We start from the raw sequence: 23,013 nt of genomic DNA, 5'->3' as shown, positions 1-23,013 counted from the left end.
CCAGTGCAACTGCAATTCAGCTGCCTCTTTTTTCCCCCCTAGGAAATTTGAGAGGCCCGAGAAAAATGCCAGACGCCCTGGAATAAAAGTCAATAGCTTGTTTCGGTCTGCGTCTCTTTGAAATGGAAGCTGTCCTCAGCGCGTGGGGTGCGGTTGCAGAGGGCTGCTGACCTCCGCAGTACCTGTTGTCCTTGTGGGGCTGTATTGAAGGAATACACAGGTAGTCCTTGACTCAACCCCAACCGAGCCCCGCATTTCTGTGGCTAAGTGAGACATTTGTTCAGTGGGTTTTGCCCCATTTTCCTGCCACAATTGTTAACTGAATCACTGCATTTGGTAAATTAGTAACCCGGTTGTTAAGTGATTCTGGCTTCCCCATTGACTTTGTTCGTCAGAAGGTTGCAAAAGGGGAACACGTGAACCTTGGGACACAGCAACAGTCATAAATGCGAGCCAATTGCCAAGCATCTGAATGTTGATCTCATGACCTTGGGGATGCCGCAAAGGTCAGGACTCTGAAAAACGATCCTAAGTCACATTTTGCAGTGCCGAAGCTGTTGTAAGTTGAGGACTACATGTAATTCTGCCCCACTTGGTTCCAAAAAATTAAGGTTGGGGGTAAGAGTTGGTCTCCTCCTTGAAACCTTGTGTTGTTATCTCTACAATTAAGAGGCGAGGGGGGGGTTGGAAAGGAGAAAACAGCCCCTCCTCTCTGAGAAGAAGGCAGAGAAAGAAGGGCTAAGCAGGCAAAAGGCCAAAGATTTGGGGGGGGGGGGCGAGGCTGGTCGTGCGTGTCTGGCAGGAGGGGGCAGCTGGAAATCTGAGAGGGACTTCTAGGAGGGGAGGACAGTCTGACCCACAACCAGTGGATGTCTTCTTCCGTGAAAGTCCAGGTGATCCTCGACTTATGACCACAACCCAGTCCAACATATCTGCTGATAAGCAAGCCCCATTTTTTACCATCTTCTTGCCACGGCTGTTAAGCGAATCATAGGAGGTGTTAAGCTAGTCACTCGGTTCTTAAGTGAATCCGGCTTCACCCATCACCATCGCTTGTCAGGTCGCAAAAGGGGATCACGTGACACCCCCCCACACACTGCAACCATCCTAAGTCCACGCCAGTTGCCAAGCATGTGATTTTCGATCATGTGACCACGGGGATGCCACCATGGTGGTGTCACAAGGGGTCGTAAGTCACTTTTTCAATGCCGTTGAGACTCTGAACGGTCACTAAACGGATGGTTGTAAGTTAGGGACGACTTGTTAAGTCATTGCACTCCACGTGGGGGGACGGTGGGGCGCAGGGCGGCCGACCCCCTGCCTGGGGCAAAAGCCCTGCCGAGCCGGATCTCACCCCGGCTACACCCGCCGCCTCTGCTCGCTCTGGGCGGCCACCTGCGCTACCTGCGAGCGGGGCAGCGAGAACGAGGCGGCCTCAAGCAGCCCCAGGTGAGGCGCTCTCGCCAGCCTCGCCCGGGCGGGAGGGCCGAGCCGCGCGGGCGTCGCAGCGCGGGATCACCTGGCGGGCGCCCGGTTGGGCAACGACGCTGGGGAAGCCACCCGGTCTCACCTGCGCCCCTCCGCCCACCCTGGCCCCGCCCCCCGCCGAGGATAGGCTGCCGCTGCTTTGGGCGGGGCCCGCGGTTCGTCCTTGGGGGGAGGGGTTCCTACCGGCGGCCCCGCCTTCTGCACCGGTCCCCGCCCGCGGAGAGCGCCGATTGGCGGGCCTTAAAAGCGTCAATTGCGAGCAGCCGCGCGCCCTGTCCGTCTCGGCCTGCGCCTAGCGATTGGAGGAGGCGGCCGTTTGTCTCGCCGCCTCGCGCGTTGCTTGTGCGTCGGGCCATTGACGGGCGTCGGGCGTGGGCGGCGAGAGCGGCCGGCGGGGATTGGCCGAGCGCGCCGAGCGGGGGGCGTGGCGCGACGACGCCCGCCCGCCGCCTGCCTGGGGAAGGAGCCAAACCAAGATGGCGGCGTCTGAGGCGGCCGGACCGGGGCCGAGCACCGCCGGCTGAAGCTGCGTCCGAGCCAGAGCATGTCGGGGCCGGACGAGCGGGAGCCCGGCAGCGGGGTGGCGGCCGCGGCGGCCGGCGTGGCGGCCGCGGGGCCGTTGGCGCTGGGGGACGCGGTGGCCGCGGCGGGCCCGGGCCCTGAGGAGGCAGGGGCCCCCCTCGGGGTCGGCGGGGCGGGCGCGGGGGGCGGCGGCCGGCAGGGCCAGCCGGAGCCCGGCGGCGACCGAGACTCCGACGCGCCGCCCAAGAAGCGGCTGAAGCTGCCCGGCGGGGCCGAGGGCGGCGGCGGCAGCGGCGGCGGCGGCGGCGTGAAGCTGGAGGAGCGGCTCTACTCGGTGCTGTGCTGCACGGTGTGCCTCGACCTGCCCAAGGCCTCCGTCTACCAGGTGCGGCCCGCCCCTCCTCGCCCCTCCTTGGGTGGGGTGCAGATTTGGAGGGGGGGGGCGACTCAGCCCCCGAGGGAAGGGGGGGGCCGAGCTCCTCACTCCTCCCCCCCCCAAAAAAAACCAGCCCAGGGCTGAAAGGGCCTTTCTCCAGAGGGGCGACCCTGAGCCACCCACCCTCCTGGCTGGAGGTGGGAGTGGTGGGCAAGTAAGCCTGTTGGGAGGGGGGAGGGGGCTCTGTAGCCCCACCTGAATTTAGGAGCCTGAAGGGATACCTGGAAAAGGTGCTTTGCTCTAGACCAGCGTTTTCCAACCTTAGGAACTTGAAGATGCGTGGACCTCAACTCCCAGAATTCCCCAGCCAGCTATGCTGGCTGGGGAATTCTGGGAGTTGACGTCCACACATCTTCAAGTTCCTAAGGTTGGAAAACGCTGCTCTAGACTACAGCAGGGGTCTCCAAACCTGGCCCCTTTTAAGATGGGTGGACTGCAACGCCCAGAATTCCCCAGCCAGCGGAGTTGCAGTCCACCCATCTTAAAAGGGGCCAGGTTTGGAGACCCCGGCTCCAGGGAATTGCACCCTGTAAGGTTGCTCCTCTCCGAAGGGCCCCCTAGATGGCTGTTTAAAGAAATAATAGCGCCATGGCACCAACGAATCTTCCTCTTACCTTTTCCTTGGGGGGGGGGGGGTTGCAGGAACCTGTATGATGAAGGTAAGTAATGGTGTGGCGTGCTGGCTTTTTGAACGGAAAGCAAGGAAGAGGAGGCTAGGGATGCCTTTTGGGGGGGGAAAGAAAGGGGGCGTTTGCAGTATCGCCTGTGTGATAAAGGTAAGTAACGAATGGTGTGGTGTGCTGGCTGTTTGAACAGGAAAGCAAGGAAGATGAGGCCGGGGTTGTTGGGAGATTAGGATGGAGATGTGTTAAAGGCTTCCTATTCGCCTTGGGTGACTCACTTGTGTTTTTTACAGGTGCGGTGTATATAATACACTGTCCTACCTGCATAAAGGTAGAAAACAAATTTTCTAGGTTGTCCCTGGTCCCTCCCATCTCCTGCTAGCCTTCCCCTTTCATCTACTCATCAGGTGTGGCTTTTCTTATCATAATATCTCCCTGTTGGGTCTTCTAGTCTGCAGAGTTACTTTTTGTAACATAGCCCTGTAAAGTTTTCTGATTGAGCCTTATTTTGAGATACAGTGCTCTGGGGAAAGAGATGGTACTGAGGGTTTCCCCCCCCCTCCTGTTGATATTTGAAATTTAAAATTCCAGGAGGAAGGCTTTCTATAATAAATGAGAATAAGCTACTGCACGAGCTGATCTTTTGTCGTGGGATTTAGACATGTTATTTATTGCTTTGTCATAAAAATTGGGTTCAAAACCATTCTTTATAATTGGATAGCAGACTTTTAGACCACCTGGTGCATTTAATGTTCTTAGCAGTCATTGGTACATTATCTTTTCTGCTTTTTCCTTTTTAGATTTATAGTTGTCCATGAGAGCGTTTTGTATATTAATGTTCCTGCATAAAGACGTATATTGTAACTAGGCACCTTAGGTATTACAAGAAAGTGTTGGAGCCTGAAGGATGGAGGTACAGGAAATAAAAGAGGAACCTATGTAGCCAGTACATTGATTGGGTTCACAAAAACTACTTGTTGGCATACATTTGTTGCACAGATATGCTTCTCTCCCCAGCAAGGTGCTGTTAATAATACTTTGCTATTAATTTTTTAACAACTATCAGTGGGTGTTCAGATAAAACTGGACTGGAACACAGAAGAGTTTGAACCTTTTCCTCCCACTCCAATTTATTTCTTTAACAAAATGTAAATGTTAAGACTTTGGAGCTTGGTACTGAAGTAAGTACGATCGTTAAAAAAATGGAACAGGGAGAAGTTAAAAGTTGCTTTCTAGTGTGAAATGAAGAGAGGTCACAAAAGAAGTATAGAGATCTTTTTAACATTGAAAATCCACGACTGATGGGCAAACAAGCATTTTTAGAATGAATAGTAAATCTCCTGTCTAAAAAAAACCCCGTGTTTTAGATTTCCCAGGCTATTGGATGAATCAAGATGGTGGCCTCAGGTGGATAAGTCGGTTTTCTCTCTGTTCTGGCATGAAAGAGTTCTGCAAGGTAGCATAGTGTGGTCTGTCGAGCTGCATCCCCTTCTTCTAGATTTTTCTTTTGGGCAGTCTTTTTTTTTTTGCTTGAGTGGTGCACTAATTCCTTGAGTGTCCAACCACACTTGGCCAATAAAGAATTGTATTTCTCTTTCCAGCTCCTGTGATCATTTTAGGTCAAAGAAGCAAAAAAAAGGCTCTTTGGGCAAGGCAGCCAAGCCAACCGTTACACGGACTTTTGTCCGGTTATGTTTTAATGATTCCTTTCCTGGGAGAGGGAAGAATGGCCATCTGTTTTCTCTTCCTCCTCTGTTCCAGCTTTAAATGTTTGTTTATATTTAATTGGTATGTAAGGGGACTGAATTCTCAACCACGTTGCACGACCCTGTAATAATGGCATACAGTCTGTGTTGGTTAAATCTCTGATTGTGAAGGTCGTGACCGTGGTTGTGTGGCACTTGTTGCGTGTATCTTAATCTCCATGGTATTTTCTGTCTGTTGCATAGGATTGTGCCATCATCATAAAAGGATGGAGGAGTATACAGATAATTAAACTCTGGGGTAATGAAATTATTTGTAGTAATGAAACCTGTGCACTTGGAATTTGGTGATGGGTGCCCTCTTGTCTAAGACCCCATATAGTAGTAGAATTCTAAAGCAGGGGTCTCCAAACAGGGCAGCGTTAAGACTTGTGGACTTCAACTCTCAGAAGTCCACAGGTCTTAACGTTGCCCTGTTTGGAGAGCCCTGCTCTAAAGTGATTGGCTTAACAGGTCTATATCAAAGCTTCATGGATGTGCATGCTTCTACCTCTGCTAATTCCACTTACGTCCCCATTGACGTCAACCAGAATTGGACTGCCAGACAACAGTTCCTGCTTGCCCTTTTCCTTGCCTAGATAGGAGGAGGCTAACAAACCCAGTTAGTGTGACCAGTATGGAGATGTGATATATTTGTGGCATTGAGGCTTGTACTTTTCACTTGTATGTTTTTTCCCCCCTGGGGATTCCAATTATTCTGTTAATTAAAAATTCTTTGAGCTATTTTGGAAAAACATTGTATGCCTCCACTATAGGGGGAGAGATGGCTGGAGGCAGGAGCAGGCTTGTTTTTTGGGGAAGGAGATGTGGCTATTTTCCTACTACTGGTGCCCAGTTTTCAACCCACAGAACAGGTGAGCAGGTCCTTGGGGAGCCCTGGACTGCTTTGCCCCCCTTTGCTTCAGAGAAGAGCAACTAAGAAGATCAAAGGAGACTGGAGAGTAAAACATACGAAGAACGGCTACGGGACTCGGGTCTGGCTAGTCTAAAGAAAAGAAGAAATAGGGGAGACAGGATAGCAGTATTCCAGTATCTGGGGGGCTGCCACAAAGAAGAGGGGGTCATGTTGTTCTCCAAAGCACCAGAGGGAAGGACAAGAAACAATGGTTGGAAACTGACCAAAGAGAGAAGCAACCTGGAATTGAGGAGAAACTTCCTGACACTGAGGACAATCAACCAGTGGAACAGAAGTTGCCTCCAGAAATTGTGGGTGCTCCATCACTGGAGATTTTTAAGAAGAGGCTAGACAGTCACCTGTTTGAGGTGGTATAGGTTCTCCTGCTTGAGCAGGGGGCTGGACTAGAAGACCTCCAAGGTCCCTTCCAGCTCTATTCTATTATATGATGATTGTGAATGGGAGGAACAGACCTGGCTTGGCCCGGAGTGGGGAACTTACCTCTCATAAGTGTGTGTCTGCCATCAGCTGAAAACTCAAACTAGCTGGTAGCTGTAATACGGCATCCTGCTGGCATTAAGACAGCTAGATGAGGTGTGATAATGGTGAAGTTGAACGCCAGGGACCAGATGGCAATGCTGGTCCTGTGCACTCCCCTTGCTACAGGACACTATCTGTGTCTGAGCTCCTCGACGTGATCCGGGGTGGAGTTTCTGAGGCTGATTGTTCTACAGAACCTTGGCTTGCCTAAGAACTCATGCAACTCTGGATCTGCCCTAGGACATCCATCATACACCCGTCTTTGTTTCCTCGTGATCTGAGGCTTTAGAGATTTTAACGTCTTGTCGTGCTCCGATGACCACTAGTTAACAGGGCAGGAGTCTCCGAACTTGGCCACTTCAAGACTCGAGGACTTCAGCTCCCAGAATTCCCCGGTCCACAAGTCTTAACAGTGGTCAAGTTTGGAGGCCTCTGTTGTAGAGTTCTCTGGTGCCAAAAAGCTCCACAGGGAGGAAGGGCCCATTCGATTGAGCTGCCATAGGCACTTCATGGAACTCTTATGGTTTACAGGGGGTGCACGGAGAGTTTTCAGAACGGGTGGCAGACAGCGGACAGGATCCTGTACAGCATTGGCTTCGGTCTGCATTTTTGCTCTTCCCCGAAGGCCTCTGTGTGTGTGTGTGTGTGTGTGTGTGAGAGAGAGAGAGAGAGAGACAGAGAGACAGAGAGAGAATATGGATCCAAGCAATGCAGATATGTCCTTTAGAAGAGGGCTCCACAAGTCTTAAAGTGGCCAAGTTTGAGGAGCCCCTGCTTTAGAAGGCGTATGAACCCCCTTCTTAGAAAGTGGGGCCCTTTTTTTTCCCTCAAGAGGCCATTGCTTAACTCAGATGTTCTGGGCAATTGTCTCTAACCTTCCCTTTTGACTATGGAGAAAGTAGTTAGTCTGCTATTGCAGACAGCCCTGGAGGAGGCATTGCCTGCTTATAGAGATGGAATTGATGACGCAGACCAGGATATTTCGCAGGGTCCCTCCCCTCGGAGATTGTTACCTCCAGCGGTCCTGCAAACTTGCCTTTCCAGCCACTGTCCTCCTCCTCCTGCAAAAGCACACCCCCTCATACATAATTCACCCCTTCCTTTCTGGCTTTTAGGAAGCTGGTGAAAATCTCCTTATTCCACCAAGCCGTGAGTTATTGTTAATGTTGTTATTCAAGACTTCTGATTCCACAGGAGTATTTCCAATTGCTATTTTTTAACTGGTTTTTAATCTCAAATGCACTGGGGAATTGTACGCTGCTTGGAGTCGCAGACTGGAGCCTCTTATTTGCCCAATAAATAAATAATTGCTCTAATTATTTAAAGTACGGTACTTGCTTTTTTTCCTCATTGGGACCCGGAAGTGATTTTTCAGAATTTTAATAAAATCAGTTGATCTTGGTTTAAAATCTGTAGAACTGAAGAAGTGAGTGTGATATTCTCATTAGTGCTTTAGGAATACAAAGTTGAACAGAAGGGCTGGTTTAAATTGAGCCATTGTTCTACTTGTTTTTGCTACTCAAGAAATAGGATCAGTACGACCAGGATGTTGGTCACATGTAGATAATTCTAAAGAAGATGGACCTATAGCACAACAGGATATAAGGTGACTTCTGCTTTTTCTGTGGCTATAATTTTTCTCAAAGCTACAAAAAAGGCACTGCGTTTTTCTCATTATTAAGAAATATGGCTGCCACTTTGGAAATAATTGTTAAATAAACGTGGAAAAGAGACTCTATTCTGTATCCAGGTGGAAAAGACCACACCGTAAGTCTGTCTGGGTCCTTCTTAACTTGCGATATTTCCTTATTTCTGAAAACATCCTGGGGAAAATAGCAGAAACCTGATCTCTTCCTCTCTCTGTGTAGTATTAAAATACTAGGGCTTGATAAAATATCCAATATCTCAGGGGCTGCCCCAAAGAAGAGGGAGTCAAGCTATTCTCCAAAGCACCCAAAGGCAAGACAAGAAGCAACGGATGGAAACTAGTCAAGGAGAGAAGCAATCTAGAACTAATGAGAAACTTCCTGACGGTTAGAACAATTAACCAGTGGAACTCCTTGCCTCCAGAAGCTCTGAATGCTCCAACACTGGAAGCTTTTAAGAAGAGACTGGACAGCCCTTTGTCTGAAATGGTGTAGGGTTTCGTGCCCGAGCAGGGGGTTGGACTAGATGACCTCCAAGATCCCTTCCAACTTCATTATTATTATTAAGTCTAGTTTTATGAATTAATCATTCTTCATCTGAAATTTCAGGGATCTAGAAGACATGAAATGCAACTTTGTTGAAATAAGTTGATTCTGGAAAATGGCTGATCTCAAGTACAGCTATGTTCTAGCTCCTAATAACCCTCTCTAAGTAGTGACAACCAGTTAATTTGTTGAGTCTGGATGTGTTACAGAATAACGAGTTGGAAGGGACCTTGAGGGTCTTCAACCCCCTCCCCAAGGCAGAAAACCCAATGCCATTTCAGACAAATGGTTGTCTAGCCGCCTCCTTAAAAACCTCCAGTGTTGGAACACCCACAACCTCTGGAGGCAACTTCTGTTCCACTGGTTAATTGTTCTGTCAGGGAATTCGTCCTTAGTTCTAGGTTGCTTCTCTCCCTGGTACGTTTCTGTCCATTGTTTCTTGTCCTGCCTTCACATGCTTGTAGAGCCAGCCTTTCTTTTAGCAACTATTTCATTAATTGGATAAACTCCCCTGAAGTGTTAGCTGGGTGAACGGATATTTTATACCACAAGAAGCTGGCAGTGATTATACTGAGCAATGCTTTTGAGGTTTGAAAATCTGCCACAAGGAATTTTATCTACTTATTTTTTTTCCAGGGGGTTTCAACATCTGTTGGTGATAATGACCAGGTGTCGCTTGTGTCTTGGGTTGTTTGAAAGTCGCAAAGGAAAGCAGGGTGATAATTGAGTAGAGGGAGTTCTCTTGCTGAGCTGGCAACTATCAGAGTAAAGATAAGGAGGCATTTGAAACAGCAGCTGCTTTGATTGTAGAATTTGGGAGAGTTTCAGTGGAAGATCTAGAGCAGGGGTCTTCAAACTTGGCCCTTTTATGACTTGTGGACTGAGGAAATTTGAGAGTTGAAGTCTACAAGTCATAAAAGGGCCAAGTCTGAAGACCCCTGCCCAGAGGGAGACAAGTGTCTGGGTTTCCTTGGAGTTGCAGTCAATTACTTTTTTAATTCTTACCTACAATGAAAAGAATTATATATTTATTATGCAACCATGATTTAAAAGAAGCACCAGTGCGGTACAGACAATCCTTGATTTACAACTAGAAGTTAGCCCACAATTTATGTTGCTAAGTGAGACATTTGTTAAGTGAGTTTTGCCCCTTTTTACAACCTTTCTTGCCTTGGCTGTTAAGTGAATCACAGCAGTTGTTAGTAACATGGTCGCTAAGTGAATCTGGCATCCCCATTGAGTTTGTTTGTCAGAAGGTGATAAAAGGGGATAACACGACACACCCCCCCGGGACACAGCGACCATCATAAGTACAGTTGCTGCAACGGTCCTAAGTGTGAAAAATAGTCGTTCGTCCCTTTTATCAGTGCCATTGTAATGGTCGCTAAATGAACTGTTGTAAGTCGAGGACTACCTGTAATCTAAAGAGATGAATGGCAGTCTGGCCAGCAGTCTTGAATGCGCTGAACGTTCAGGAAAGGCCGTCCTTTCCCAAGAGTTTGGAATCGTAAATGCCCTCGTAGCACAGATGGAAAATGAGATGGGTGATCAAGATGTTAGAGTCGGAAGATGAAAATCTTTCTGGAGGGGCAAATCTCTTCCAGGACACCACCAAGGAACATGCGTGGAAGTCATCAGCTGCAGTTGACTTTTAACTTGGGGGAGACTTTAGAAAAGCCAGGATTTGGGGAAGCCAAATAGAATAGAATAGAGCTGGAAGGGACCCTGGAGGTCTTCTAGTCCAGCCCCCTGCTCAAAGCAGGAGAACCTGCACCATCTCAGACAGGTGATTGTCCAGTCTCTTCTTAAAGACCTCCAGTGATGGATCACCCAGGATTTCTGGAGGCAACTTCTGTTCCACTGGTTAATCGTCCTCCCTGTTAGGAAGTTTCTCCTCAATTCCAGGTTGCTTCTCTCTCTGGTCAGTTTCCAACCGTTCTTTCTTGTCCTTCCCTCTGGTGCTTTGGGGAATAACGTGACCCCCTTCCTGTGCCTTGTGGCAGCCCCTCAAATACTGGAACACCTATCATGTCTCCCCTATTTCTTCTTTTCTTTAGACTAGCCAAACCCAAGTCCTGCAGCCGTTCTTCGTATGTTTTAGCCTCCAGGCCTTGGATCATCTTTGTTGCTCTTCTCTGGACTTTTTCCAAACTCTCAGCACACATACAATAAGCACACCTTGTAATCCATTCAGCAGGATCAATCAGAATAGAGCTGGAAGGGACCTTTTGGACAAGTGGCTATCCAGTCTGTTCCCAAAAAGCTCCAGTGATGGAGCACCCACAACCTCTGAAGGCAAGGCATCCCACTGGTTGATTGTCCTCACTGTCAGGAAGTTTCTCCTTAGTTCTAGGTTGCTTCTCTTCTTGATGACTTTCCATCCGTTGCTTCTTTTCCTGCCTTCAGGCGCTCTGCAGAATAGGTTGACCCCCCTCTTTGTGAGCAGCCCCTCAAATATTGGAATTATACTATCATGCCCCCCTAGTCCTCTTTTTCTCTAAACTGGCCATCTAGCCATACCAACTCTATTTAGTTGTGAACCTGGGTAGGGGAAATTTACAGTACTAGTATAGTCTTTATTGGGATGGGCAATGGTGGTCCCTGTGGACTTCAGCTCCCAGAATTCCTGAGTCAGCCACGCATGCCTGGCTGAGGAATGCCGGAAGTGGAGGTTCACAGTTCGTAAAAGGGCCACCGTTGCCCAGCCCTGGTCTATACTCACCTTTCAGCAAAAATGTACACCTCAGACTATAGTGGGGGTAGGCCACCTTGGCTCTTTTGTGACTCGTGGACCTCAACTCCCAGAATCCCTGAGCCAGCATAGGTCCTGCTTGCCCTTCTGGGAGTTGAGGTCCATGAGTCATAAAAGAGCCAAGGTTGCCTCCCCCTGGATTATACTGTTGGAAGAGCCTTGAAACGTCACTGAAAGGAAAGTGAGCGGAGGACCATGATAGGGGGGAAAAACCCCAAGTCAATATAGTGTTCCTACCTGCCTTTATTTTAGTCTTCCGTGGTGTGATGGGGTGACATGCCCGGAATCGCTTGCAGGGATCCTTGCAACTCTTCAACACGCAGCTCTGAGCTGGAAACCGATGCTGTGAGGCAGGCCGTTCTCTTCCTCTCGTGACTAACTCTGCTTCTCTCCCCCCCTCCCCCCCCCAAAAAATGCTTGCCTTCTTTACAGTCAAATTCCTACAAAGCTACCCGGAATTGCACAAAGGGACAGAACTGCCCCTGCGTTGCTTCCTTTGTTCAGTAGGGTTTCCTGCTTGAGCAGGGGGCCGGGCTACAAGACTCCCAAGGTCCCTTCCAACTTTGCTCTTCTGCTATCCAGTTAGTGCAGGGGGTCTTCAAATTTGGCAACTTTTAAGACATGCCTGGCTGAGGAATTCTGGGAGTTGAAGTCCACAAGTCTTAAAAGTTGCCAAGTTTGAAGGCCCCTGCTTTAAGCTTTTAGCCACTAACTCAGGGGTCTTCAGATGTGGCCCTTTTACGGCCAGCGTGCCTGGCTGAGGAATTCTGGGGGTTGAAGTCCACAAGTCATAAAAGGGCCAAGTCTGAAGACCCCTGAGTTGGTGGCTAAAAGCTTAAAACAGGGGTCTTCAAACATGGCAACTTGTAAGACTTGTGGACTGAGGAATTCTGGGGGTTGAAGTCCACAAGTCTTCAGAGTTGCCAGGTTTGAAGGCCCCTGGCCTAAAGCAATAAATGATGGGAGGTTGTTAAGAAGAAATTGGATAACCCCGTGCTTGAAATGGCACAGACAGCAGTTTCCTGCTTCAGCAGGGTCTTGGATTTGAAGGCCTGTCAAAAGTCTCTTCCAACTCCGCTGTTCTGTTCTGTTCTGTTTGTGTCAGAAGATTTTAACTGCTAGTGCTGCAGCAGCCAAAGGGCACTCCCTGGCTTTATCCCTGAGTATAATTGTTCTCCTTTTCTCTACAAGGGTGTGAACCTCTGTGTGCGATTTGGTTAGTATAAACCTGGGAAGCCGGCCTCTTGTTTCTCAGATTGAGCCCCCCCCTCTCTCCCCCTCTCAGGAGGGCTTTCAAAGGGCCGGGCATGTCTGCTAGATCCCATGGGTCACAGCCCTTTCAAGGCCACAGGCCTGCCTTGGTTTCTTAAACATGGCGGTTCCACAGGAATTTGGACCTTCTAGTTGCTGTTTCTCATCCGGAAGCACACGAGGCGCGCGCGCATTCTTGATGCAGCACAACAGCAGCAAAGGAAGGGTGAGCATGTGTCTAGTTGTGTGTGTGAATTGATCACACATGCCGTTCTGTGCCTGGGGGAGAGATTTCTGCATTAGGGTTAGCTTCTTCCCGACACGCTGCCCTTTTAGATACGTGAAGACTACAGTACCCAGAATTCCTGGCTACTCTTGATTGACACCTGGGAGGAAAGCAAGGCAACCTTTTTCAGGCTAGGCTGCAGCTGTGCTTCCTGTCCAGCCGGAAGGCTTTTGTCGGTAGAGTGGCCTTAGAACAGGGGTCTTCCAACTTGGCCCTTTTATGCCTTGTGGACTCCCAGAATTCCGCCTGGCTGAGGACCTCTGGGAGTTGAAGTCCACAAGTCATAAAAGGACCAAGTTGGAAGATCCCTGCCTTAGAAGATAAGGAAGTGAAGAATGACCTGGCTAGATCAGGCCAGGGCCCATTGGAGTCTGCCATTTTGTTTCCCCCAGTGGCCAGACAGATACTGCTTTATGTTTGCAAGAAGAAGAAGAGGGAGATGTAAGATCTCTCGTGTCTGTTTGGAAGCCCACACCTGGCTAGCCAAAGCTGCTCCTTCAGCTGTCATTTGTCCAATACGCTTTTAAGGTTGCTCAGAAGAGTGGCTTTCACACTTCCCAAGAGGGGCTGCTGAGGCTGCCTTATTGGAGGGAATGCCATGGACAAGTTCCTGTTTTTAACCAGTTAGTTAGCTTTAGTTAGCTGTGTCCAACTCTTGGGGATTTTACAGGCAAGTGGTCTCCGCGCTGCCTTCAAGCACATCTTCTTTCAGTTGTTGCATGTTTATCTTTGTATCAGCTGTGATGGTATCAAGGCAGCCCGTTCTTTGCTTGCCCCTTCTTCTTGTTCCACTTCCATTCCTAGCATCATTGACTCCTCCAATGACTTTGCACACATGACATGGCCAAAGTAAATCAGATGATTTTAGTTTCCAACCGTGGGTCTGGTTTTATACAATTTAACACCTCTCTGATGGTTGTTCTGTCCATGGTATACTATATACACAATAACACACCAGCACCACAGTTCAAAGGCGTCAGTTCTTCTTCGATCAGCCATTCTTATTGTCCAATTCTCACACTCATACATCATTGTTGTTGTTGGCTGCGAAGTCGTGTCCGACCCATCGCGAACCTATGGACAACGTTCCTCCAGGCCTTCCTGTCCATACATCATTATAGGAAGACTATTGCTCTAAGTAGCTTGCTTTTTGGATATTTTTTTTAAACCAGTTAACAATTCTTAAAGTGATAGGTCAAAGCTTTTGGAAAATCCGTACATGCAGTGTTGATGGGGGTCAACTCCATCCATATGCCCGTGGACATTTTTTTCTGCCCAGCTACAGGCAGCTCAGTTCGTATCAGTGTAATATGTAAAGTTGGAGGGTTCTCCCCCTCCCCCAAATGCTCGTGACTTTGTATTTACTTAAAACAGCAGGATACAAGAAATTTAGGCTGCTCTTGAAAATCTGAACAGGAGCAGCCTTGGCTGATACCTAAATCGAAGACCAGCAGAGCTACAGGCTAGAGGGGGAAGTTGGAGAAACCCTGCGGAAGATCACATTAGTAAACTACTTCCGTATTGTCCACCAGAATACTACCTGGGGGAGGAAGTCGGGCTTGATTCAAAAGATTATAGATAAGTCTTTGAAGGTGGATTGTTGAGAATTCCCTGGGTAATTGCTGGGTCCACATTCCAGGATTTTAATTGCATTCCACCTGTTGAGTCACCATAACCCAAAAGATTGGATGCCTTTCCTTGACCGCAGATTTTCCCCTAGCTTGAAAAGGCTCACTCTTTTCATAGGATGAGCACTTCAAAATAACGTTCCATCGTCATCTGTCTTGTGCACGACCTGTAAAACAATCTCTCCACATTCCTAAGCTCCTGGCGAGGCTGAGCAGAGCCCTTTAGAGCTGGTCTAATGCTGCTCTGGTGCCTGCTTTTGCCTCTCGGAGTTTACATGGGGTCTGGGTTTAAAGCGAGAGTGCTGACTGTGATCTGTGGATGCCTATGCAGAGGTGGGCAGAATTATGAATTATTTCTCTGTTCGTGCTATTTCTCACTGGAAGAGGCACCATCTTTCTTTTTGTTACTGTAATAAGGCCATTATCAAACAAATACAGCTTTAAAATGCCAGCACTGGTGCTGTCTGAGCACGGTGGCTTACTTCGTTTCCCAAACTAGGTAACGTCATCAGTGTTACTGTATTTCCCCGAAAATTAGGACTGGGTCTTACATTAATTGTTGCTCCCAAAGATGCATTACGGCTTGTTTTCTGGTTTGCCTTGTTTTCAGGGAAGTACGATACTGGCTGACGATCTTAACTGGGTCTTAATTTGGGGGTAGGGCTTATATTAGGAGCATCCTGGATAATCATGCTAGGGCAGGGGTAGGCAACCTCTGCTCTTTTATGACTCGTGGACTTCAACTCCCAGAAATCCTGAGCCAGCATGGGGAACTGTGGCTCAGGAATTCTGGGAGTTGAAGTCCACGAGTCATAAAAGAGCTGAGGTTGCCTACCCCTGTGCTAGGGCCTATTTCCCAGCTAGGTCTTATTTCCAGGGAAACAGGGTAGTGACCAGCACAGATGATTGACCTAGTTCAGTAATGAAATGTCTGCAAGGAAACCACCAAGCTCAGAGAGCATCAGGGACCCCTCCTCATTTCAAGCCTGAACTAGAAATATTCTCCTTTATTGATGCCAGCACCTGCCCGAGGATCCTGTGAAGGGTTAGAGATGAATCTGTGGAAAGGATCTACCTGGCAAGCGTGCTTCCGGGCTGCCTGTTGGAGAAGAGCTCTAAAGTTCTGCTTTCCCTTTTCCCCCCCACAGTGTACAAATGGCCACTTGATGTGTGCTGGATGCTTCATTCACCTGCTGGCGGATGCCCGGCTGAAGGAGGAACAGGCTACCTGTCCCAACTGCCGCTGCGAGATCAGCAAGAGCCTTTGCTGCCGAAACCTCGCGGTGGAAAAAGCAGTGAGCGAACTGCCCTCGGAGTGCGGGTTCTGCCTGAGGCAGTTCCCTCGCTCTCTTCTGGAGAGACACCAGAAAGAAGAGTGCCAGGACAGGTAAACGGCACGGCTTGCCTTTTACTGTGGTGCAAAAAAAATAAAAAAAAATTGAAGGCAAAACCGTTAGGTCTGGCTTTGTCACTCTTGTTATGGTGGAATGCAGCTCCCAGGATTCCCAGCCAGCCTGGGGGTGACCCTGTCTCTTGGGATTCTGGGAAAGTGGAGCTCTACACTTTTAAGGAAGCCTCTCGCCTCGGTTGCCTGGAATAGGTAGATCCTGGAGTGCCGGTGGAAGGGATACCTGCGCCAAGGGAGGTGTGTAGAGGTGAATTGCAGCGTGGGTTGGCCTGACACGACGTTTTTGATAAAGAACGAGGTCAGCATAGTTAAATCAGAGAGGATAAAGCATAATGAAAATAAAAATCTTCCCGCATTATACTCTTATTGTACAGAGGTCTCCAAACTTGGCAACTTTGAGGCTTGTGGACTTCCAACTGGCAGAATTCCTCAGCCAGCCATTTTCAGCTAGAATTCTGAGAATTGAAGCCCACAAGTCTTAAAAGTTGCCAGGTTTGGAGGCTGCTGTTCTAATGGAAGCTTACCTAATTGTATAAACAAAGGGAACAGCCTTGGGGTGATCAAACGTTTCTTGCAAGCTTCTGCTAATTTCGCTGGCGAGTGTGTCAACTGTTAGTCTTGATCTCATTAGGAAAGGATTTGAAAAGCGTGCTGTCCCTCTTGCAACACCGTACGAAGGATCTCTAAAGAAAGGTTGAAGTTAGGGAGCTGCTTGGTGGATTATTCTTTTTTTTATAAATGTGGAACACGAAGAGATTTTTTAAAAGCGCTCTTATTTGACCCTGGAAGCCGTCCCTTGAAACTGACCACGGGTTCAGGGCAGACGGGAGAGATCGGCTTCATATAACGTACACCCGACTGAAAGGAGAACAGGTGCCTGTAAGAATGTAGGGATCCTGGTTTAAGAGACTTTTGTGTGTGAAATCAAGATCCCTTTTGTTCCACAGTTCACCCCTGAGTGACAAATACTCTTTTCCTTTGGTACATTCTGTTTAGGTCAAATGATTGTTTGGCTCTTATCCTTGGTAGGATTAAATCAGGGCTCTTCAAACTTGGCCCTGTGATGACTTGTGGACTTCAACTCCCAGAATTCCTCAGCCAGGCACGCATGTGCCTGGCTGAGGAATTCTGGGAGTTGAAGTCCACAAGTCATCACAGGGCCAAGTTTGCCCTGGGTTAGATGGCCTTGTAAGTTCTTGAGCAGGTTCTCTCTCTGGCAACCAATGGAGTCTGGTGGCTGTGTTGCCTTGTCCCGTTCTGGCCCACTGCGCTCTCCCATCCTGCGGCCCTTGCTTCCCGCTCATTGGAGCTCTGCCCCCCACCCCTTTTCAATCTGCAGGGTGACGCAGTGCAAGTACAAGCGGATCGGGTGCCCGTGGCAAGGCCCTTACCACGAACTGACCGTCCACGAAGCGGAGTGCACCCACCCCACCAAGACGGGGAACGAGCTAATGGAGATTCTGGACGAAATGGACCAAACGCACAAAAGGGAAATGCAGCTGTACAACAGCATCTTCGGCCTGCTGAGCTTCGAGAAAATCGGTTACACAGGTAATTATCGGGAGCGGCCAGGCTCGGCACGCGAGGACTTGGTTTTTCTTCCGGCTTTTCGTTTTGGTGGTCAGTTCTGCCGATTTTAACTTATTTCTCTTACCTAACATGCAGCAACTGTTGTTCAGAAGAGTGAGGCTTTGCTGGTCAGACAGGGCTGCTGCCCCAAATGTTGATTCCTGGAGATTTCCCTCTGGTTGGCCTGAGAATCCAAGTTTTAAGGGAGGCCCGCGGTTGATTTGCACCAAGGACACTAAGGGTGTGGGAGGGAGTTGCGGGGGGGGGGGAGGGAGGGAAGGAATTGCAAATTCTGTGTGTACAATTGAGGCCTCTTGAGCGGAACTGAGCAGCTCTTAGGTGTTCTTCTGCCGATTACGCCACTGGGCTGCACTGGTGACCTGCGGAAGAAGGATCTTTGCGAAAAGCAGGTAAGATGTGGCGGTCAGAGACGGCCGGCCGGAAAAAAAAAAGAAAGACAAGACGATTAAAAGCAACGTGGCTTCTGCTCCTTTCTCTGTTTCTATGTCGACTGAATATTGAGTTTCCTCTAGTTTGGAATTCTGCTGCTTGAATAGCGTGTCAGTGAGCTTTATTGCCAAAGCCCTTTCTTTGGGGACGAACTGTTTTAGCCTCTCTAGCTTGGATGTTGCGCAGTCGGGTGAGTGTCCTTCCTCTTGGTTGCTGTCGTAGGCATCCTGAAAGTTTGCAGTGGCCTGTCATTTTCTGGCATGAAAAAAAAAATGTTTCTGGTTTTCATGACCTAGTCCACAAAGTTCCCAACCTCTGCATGCCCTCAGGGTCAGAAATGTACCTTCGCCAGGTGGGGAAGGAAACCCATGTCGCTTTAGCCCGCTGGATCTAAATGGCCTTGCCAGGTAAGCGTGGGACCCTCCTCCTGTCAATCTCGAAAGAGGCTCTGCAGAATTGCATGGAAAAAGCACTTGTTAATGGCTGTGGGGTTTCTTGAGGAAAATAGATGCTGAAATCTTTCCTTTCCTATGAATATTCACGTTTTCTACAGAAAGAGCCTCCCGGGATATAATCTGCTCTCGGACCCAAGCAAGGCTGGAGCCTCAGAGAACACCGGAGTGTGTTTCTTAGCCAAGTTAAAGGTGCTTAGCGCTTAAAAGGAAACAAAATGGAGTCTGTGAAGGAAGGTGACCGGCTGTCTGCCTGCTGAAACCTCTTTGGTCCCAGAGCTGGAACTGGTGTGGGGAGGGAGGGGGGGGGCAAGCAGGACCTCCAAGCGCTGCCAGATTTGGACTCCCTGAGGACACGGCTCTCCCGCGGAGCCCAGCAGCGCCCGAGGGGTAGCGCTGGGGGTCCGGGTGGGGATAGAGTGGGGTGCAACCTGCCCAGGTTGAAAGTCGGAAGCGGGGGGCTGGCGACCCCCCCCCCTTCGGGTGTTCTGAAACACCCTAACCCCTCTGCCTGTGAGAGAAGAGAGGCTTAGGACAGAGACGGCCTCTGGCCAGAGAGGCAGGTGGTGCTGCTATTTTAACACGGAGAGAACAAAAGTGCTGATTGTGTGGCTTGAATAACTCCCATCGCCTCCTTTGTCCAGGTCTCGTTGCCGCGCTCTCCTAACGGTCCTCTGGAAACACCGACGAAGCCAAACTTGCCCACAGAGAACTCCATTGGTTTGGGACACCAAAGACTTTTTTTAAAAAAAATTACCGGGCCAACAATCTTTGATAAGCTCGAATCACCCAAAACACTCGGTGGACTTTTGAGGGTTTTAAAAGAACCGACACTGGACTGGGCTAAACCATTGGGGGGGCAGGAGGGGGGCCCCTCCAAAACGGAGTCTCGAAATGATTCGGTGTACTGTTCTTCGTCTTGACGTATCCCACCCCAGGCTCTTCTGGCCTGGTTTTGTTTTGTTTCTTTCTAAAAAAAACCTAGAAGTTGCATCGCCAGCCACCTAGTTTGGTCTTTGCATTTTGATGATACCTGACTGTTGTGCCTTCTCACCTGTGTATATGTGAATAGTAATAAAATAAAGCTGCCACCTTCCCTGGCTTGTCTGATTTTGTTTTTATGCACACCTCTCTCGCTCTGGGGTCTGAAAGGGCTCCGGAGAGCCGTCTGCCTTGGGGACGCCTCCCCGCGACGGCTCCTCGGTCACCCAAGAAGTCTTGCACGGATGTCCCGGAAGAGGCCGCTGTCCCGGAAGGCCTGGCCAGGGCCGTGTGACATCACGGGGCACGGCAAGCTGCTGGTGGCTGCAGCGGAGAAGCTGCCCGGGTAGGCCGGGCCTGCAGCAGCTTTGATGCAAAGAGTCGGACGAGGCCGGAAGACCCAAGAGGACCCCCAGATGAGAGCTTCTCCCCCTTTGGGGTGGGAGAAGGCAGGCCGTCCTGCGCTGGACCTCACCTGTCCCCCCGGCTCTCGTAGTTTGGCCTCTTGTCATCTTGCCGAGGCCGTTCTTCCGTGGCGGAGGCTCCGTGGCTGCAGATGGGCGGGCTTGTATTGACCATCTCCAAGCTTCCCTGTTGCTCCTCTCTCTTCCCCACTCTTGAGCAACGATGAAACTGTGTTGTGGTTTTGGCACTGATAAAATGTATTGATTTTATCTGCTTTTCTCCCCCCCCCCCCCCCCGGACAAGCCAAATTGCTTCTGGCCCTAGCTAGCTCTGAATGGCTACCCTCACCCTTGTCTCCTGTCTGAGAAGGCCACGCACAGTCGGTACAGGTAACTTCAGCTTTCTTTCTTCCGGCTTCCGGTTCCTCTCGTTTAATTGTGCTTTTTCCTTCTTTGTTTTTTCTGTTCCCCCTCCCCTCCCCCTCGACGCCCCTCCTTCCTGGCTGTCTTGCAGAGGTCCAGTTCCGTCCCTACCGGACCGACGACTTCATCACCCGCCTTTACTACGAGACGCCCCGGTTTACGGTGCTGAACCAGACGTGGGTCTTGAAGGCCCGGGTCAACGACTCGGAGCGCAACCCCAACCTGTCGTGTAAGCGCACTCTCTCTTTCCAGCTCATTCTCAAGAGCAAGGTCAGCTCCCCCGTGGAGTGCTCCTTCCTGCTGCTCAAAGGACCCTACGACGACGTGAAAATCAACCCGGTGATCTATCACTTCGTCTTCTCCAACGAGAATAACGAGACGGAGTACATGCCGCTGCCCATCGTAGACTCTGTGGAGTGTAACAAACTGCTGGCCGCCAAGAACATCAACCTGCGTCTCTTTATATTCCAGATACAGAAGTAAGCATATAAGCTAACCTGGGAGAGTGACAGAGAGAGAGAGAGAGAGAGGAAAGGGGAGACCGAGCACGTCCCAGTGAACCAGAGTTACCTCGTACGGCTGCCTCAGCCCCGTTCTAATTCCACAATTATCCGATTACTTTTTAAAAAAAGAGGACTTTTTTGCATGTGCGGTAGACGACGGCCTATAAGCAGTTGCTGCCTTCTTGGACTCTTTCCCCGCTTGCGCCTCCCCCCCCCCCCCGCAAAAAAAGAGGCAACCGGGGGAGTTAGCTTGATGCAGGGTAGTGAGAAGGCCTGAGCGGGTCTTTCTTGACGGGACCTACCGGTCAATACATTGCGAAAAGGCCGCATCTGTGTCATGGCTGTGTGTGATCTCCATGATGGGGAAGTCTCCTGGCGGGTTATCCAAGTATTACGTAGCATCTGGAAACGCTGGGCAGATCTCGTTGCATCGGGAGCATAGAGGGGGGTGGGTGGGTGGGGGTTTCTCCAGTTAGATAGCTTCAGGGACCCCTGGGAAGGAGGGGAGGGGTGTAGCCAGCCAGTCTCTTACTTAGAGTGCGTGCCACATGGCCAAAATGCCAGGCTTTGTCGAGAGGTGCTTCGCGGTGAGAACGAGCAGCAGAGCGCCCCAAATGTCCATGAATGTATCAGTCCAGGGGGTTCTCCCCGCTGGCCTCCCCCTCGCCCCCTCCCCAGCTTTTTCACTGTGGCTGAGCTGGTGACTGTTTTCACATCAAGTCAGGTTCCTGGGAGGCCAACGAGAGAGAGAGAGAGAGAGAGAGAGAGCGCTACCTCCTCAACCGTTGGTCCCTTCTGGCAGGAAGCAGCACCCTTCAAGTGGCTTGAATTGCACTTCCCAAAAGTACCCAGAGACCCCGACAACTGTCCTCTTTCATTAGCCCCCCCCCCCAACCCCTCCCCAGGCTAAGAAGTGGCATCGAACTAACCCAAATCAGCGCAGTACTTCTCGGAATGCAGGGTGATTAATTTCGTCCGGTTTTTTTTTTGGGAGCTTTCCCAGTATTTTGGAACATCCGTGTGGAAATGAGTTAACAGGCTCTTCTAGTAATTATGCAATTTTACAGTGTGATTTTATGTACGTTTAAAAAAAAAGTATATATAAATATATATATATATATATAGCAAGTTTATGGATGAGGATCGTGGGAGACATTCACCAAATTTCAGTGAGAACTTACAGGGATAATTGCTTCTTGCTCTTAAAAGCCTATTTTAAAATGGGAAACGTGTTGGTGGATGACCGTCCAGTATGTATCATGAGAAATACGTCGATTGTGCTGTCAATCTTCTTTCTTTTCCTTCCAAACCCTAGTCTTGCATCCCCGCCTGACTTTCTTGCTTTTGTTTCTTAAAGGAAGCTTGTGACCGCAGTTAACCCTTTATATGAACTAATGGGATCAGGTATGTTTTACAGACCCGTGAAACGTGTGTGGCGGGGCCATTCTTCCTGCAGCTGGTCAAGAATTAACAACATCATTTTTGTTATCGCCGTTCCTGTTCCTCCTTTCTCCTCCTACCTCTTGGCCCTAACCCAATTTTAGACAAGTCGACAATAGCCTTCCAGTCCTGGGCAACTCAACAGCCGTGTAGCTGGCCAGGCCCGCTGCTAGCTAGCTCTTCTTTATTTTTATTTTTTATTATTTTTTTTGCAAAAGCTGGCAGGCCGTCCTGCACAACTTGGGAATGCAGCTTGGCTAGTCAAAAATGCTGCCCCAGTGGGGCTCATTTCCTTTGGTTTTGTTGGTGACCAGTGCGAATCCAGTGCTCATTTAATAGAACACGGGGGTGTTTTACAACTCGTGGACTTCAACTCCCAGAATTCCTCGAGCCAGGCTGGCTCGGGGATTCTGGGAATTGAAGCCCACAGGTTGTAAAGGGTCAATAGTTGTCCACCCCCGTGGTCGAAAGTGGGTGAGGTCTTTGCTCAGAATAGCCCTGGGATGTTCCGGCTGCTGAGGTGTCGGTGGTTCTACCCAGAGGTTGGCTTCAGGGTGGATTCTGACATTTGAAAATCGGTTGAGTAGCCCAGCTAGAATTGGCAGAGGGAGAATGGTCACGCCTAGGCACTGCTGTTTCATTTCCAGTTGGTGGAAGATTCACAGGCAGGAATTCCCGAAGCCCGCCGAGCTAGGCGCATCGACGTTAAACCAGGAACTACCTCTTGATCTGGGCAAAGTAAGCTGCAAGTGCTTTCTATATGACTCTCCCCCCCCCCCAAACTGGCAGGTCGAGGGTCCCCTAGCCCAGGGGTCCTCCACCGTGGGAACTTTTAAGACTTGTGGACTTCAACTCCCAGAAATCCAGCCGGGAATTCTGGGAGTTGAAGTCCACAAGTCTTGAAAGTTGCCGCGGTGGAGGACTCCTGCCCTAGCTGCTTGGCTCTTGTGACTGGCACCTTTTGACTGCCAGCAGGATTGCTCTAGGAAGAGTAGCACATTTTAAGT

General features: G+C 49.7%; 1 protein-coding gene across 1 annotated transcript; it reads left to right on the top strand.

Annotated features, from left to right (window-relative positions):
* Positions 1-1,937: 1,937 nt before the first annotated feature.
* On the top strand, positions 1,938-20,996 carry ZFTRAF1 (zinc finger TRAF-type containing 1). Its single transcript, XM_081324277.1, has 4 exons — positions 1,938-2,395; positions 15,525-15,763; positions 17,124-17,335; positions 20,155-20,996. The coding sequence occupies exons 1-4, from the start codon at positions 2,033-2,035 to the stop codon at positions 20,544-20,546; spliced, it is 1,206 nt and encodes a 401-aa protein (XP_081180403.1). The 5' UTR covers positions 1,938-2,032; the 3' UTR covers positions 20,547-20,996.
* The last annotated feature ends 2,017 nt before the right edge of the window (positions 20,997-23,013 follow it).

Source organism: Vipera berus (genome assembly GCF_964194415.1).
Source record: "Vipera berus genome assembly, chromosome: 3".
In the NCBI taxonomy this organism is placed as follows: Eukaryota; Metazoa; Chordata; class Lepidosauria; order Squamata; family Viperidae; genus Vipera; species Vipera berus.
Note: the sequence above shows the minus strand (reverse complement) of the source record. Positions and strands in the feature narration are given on the sequence as shown.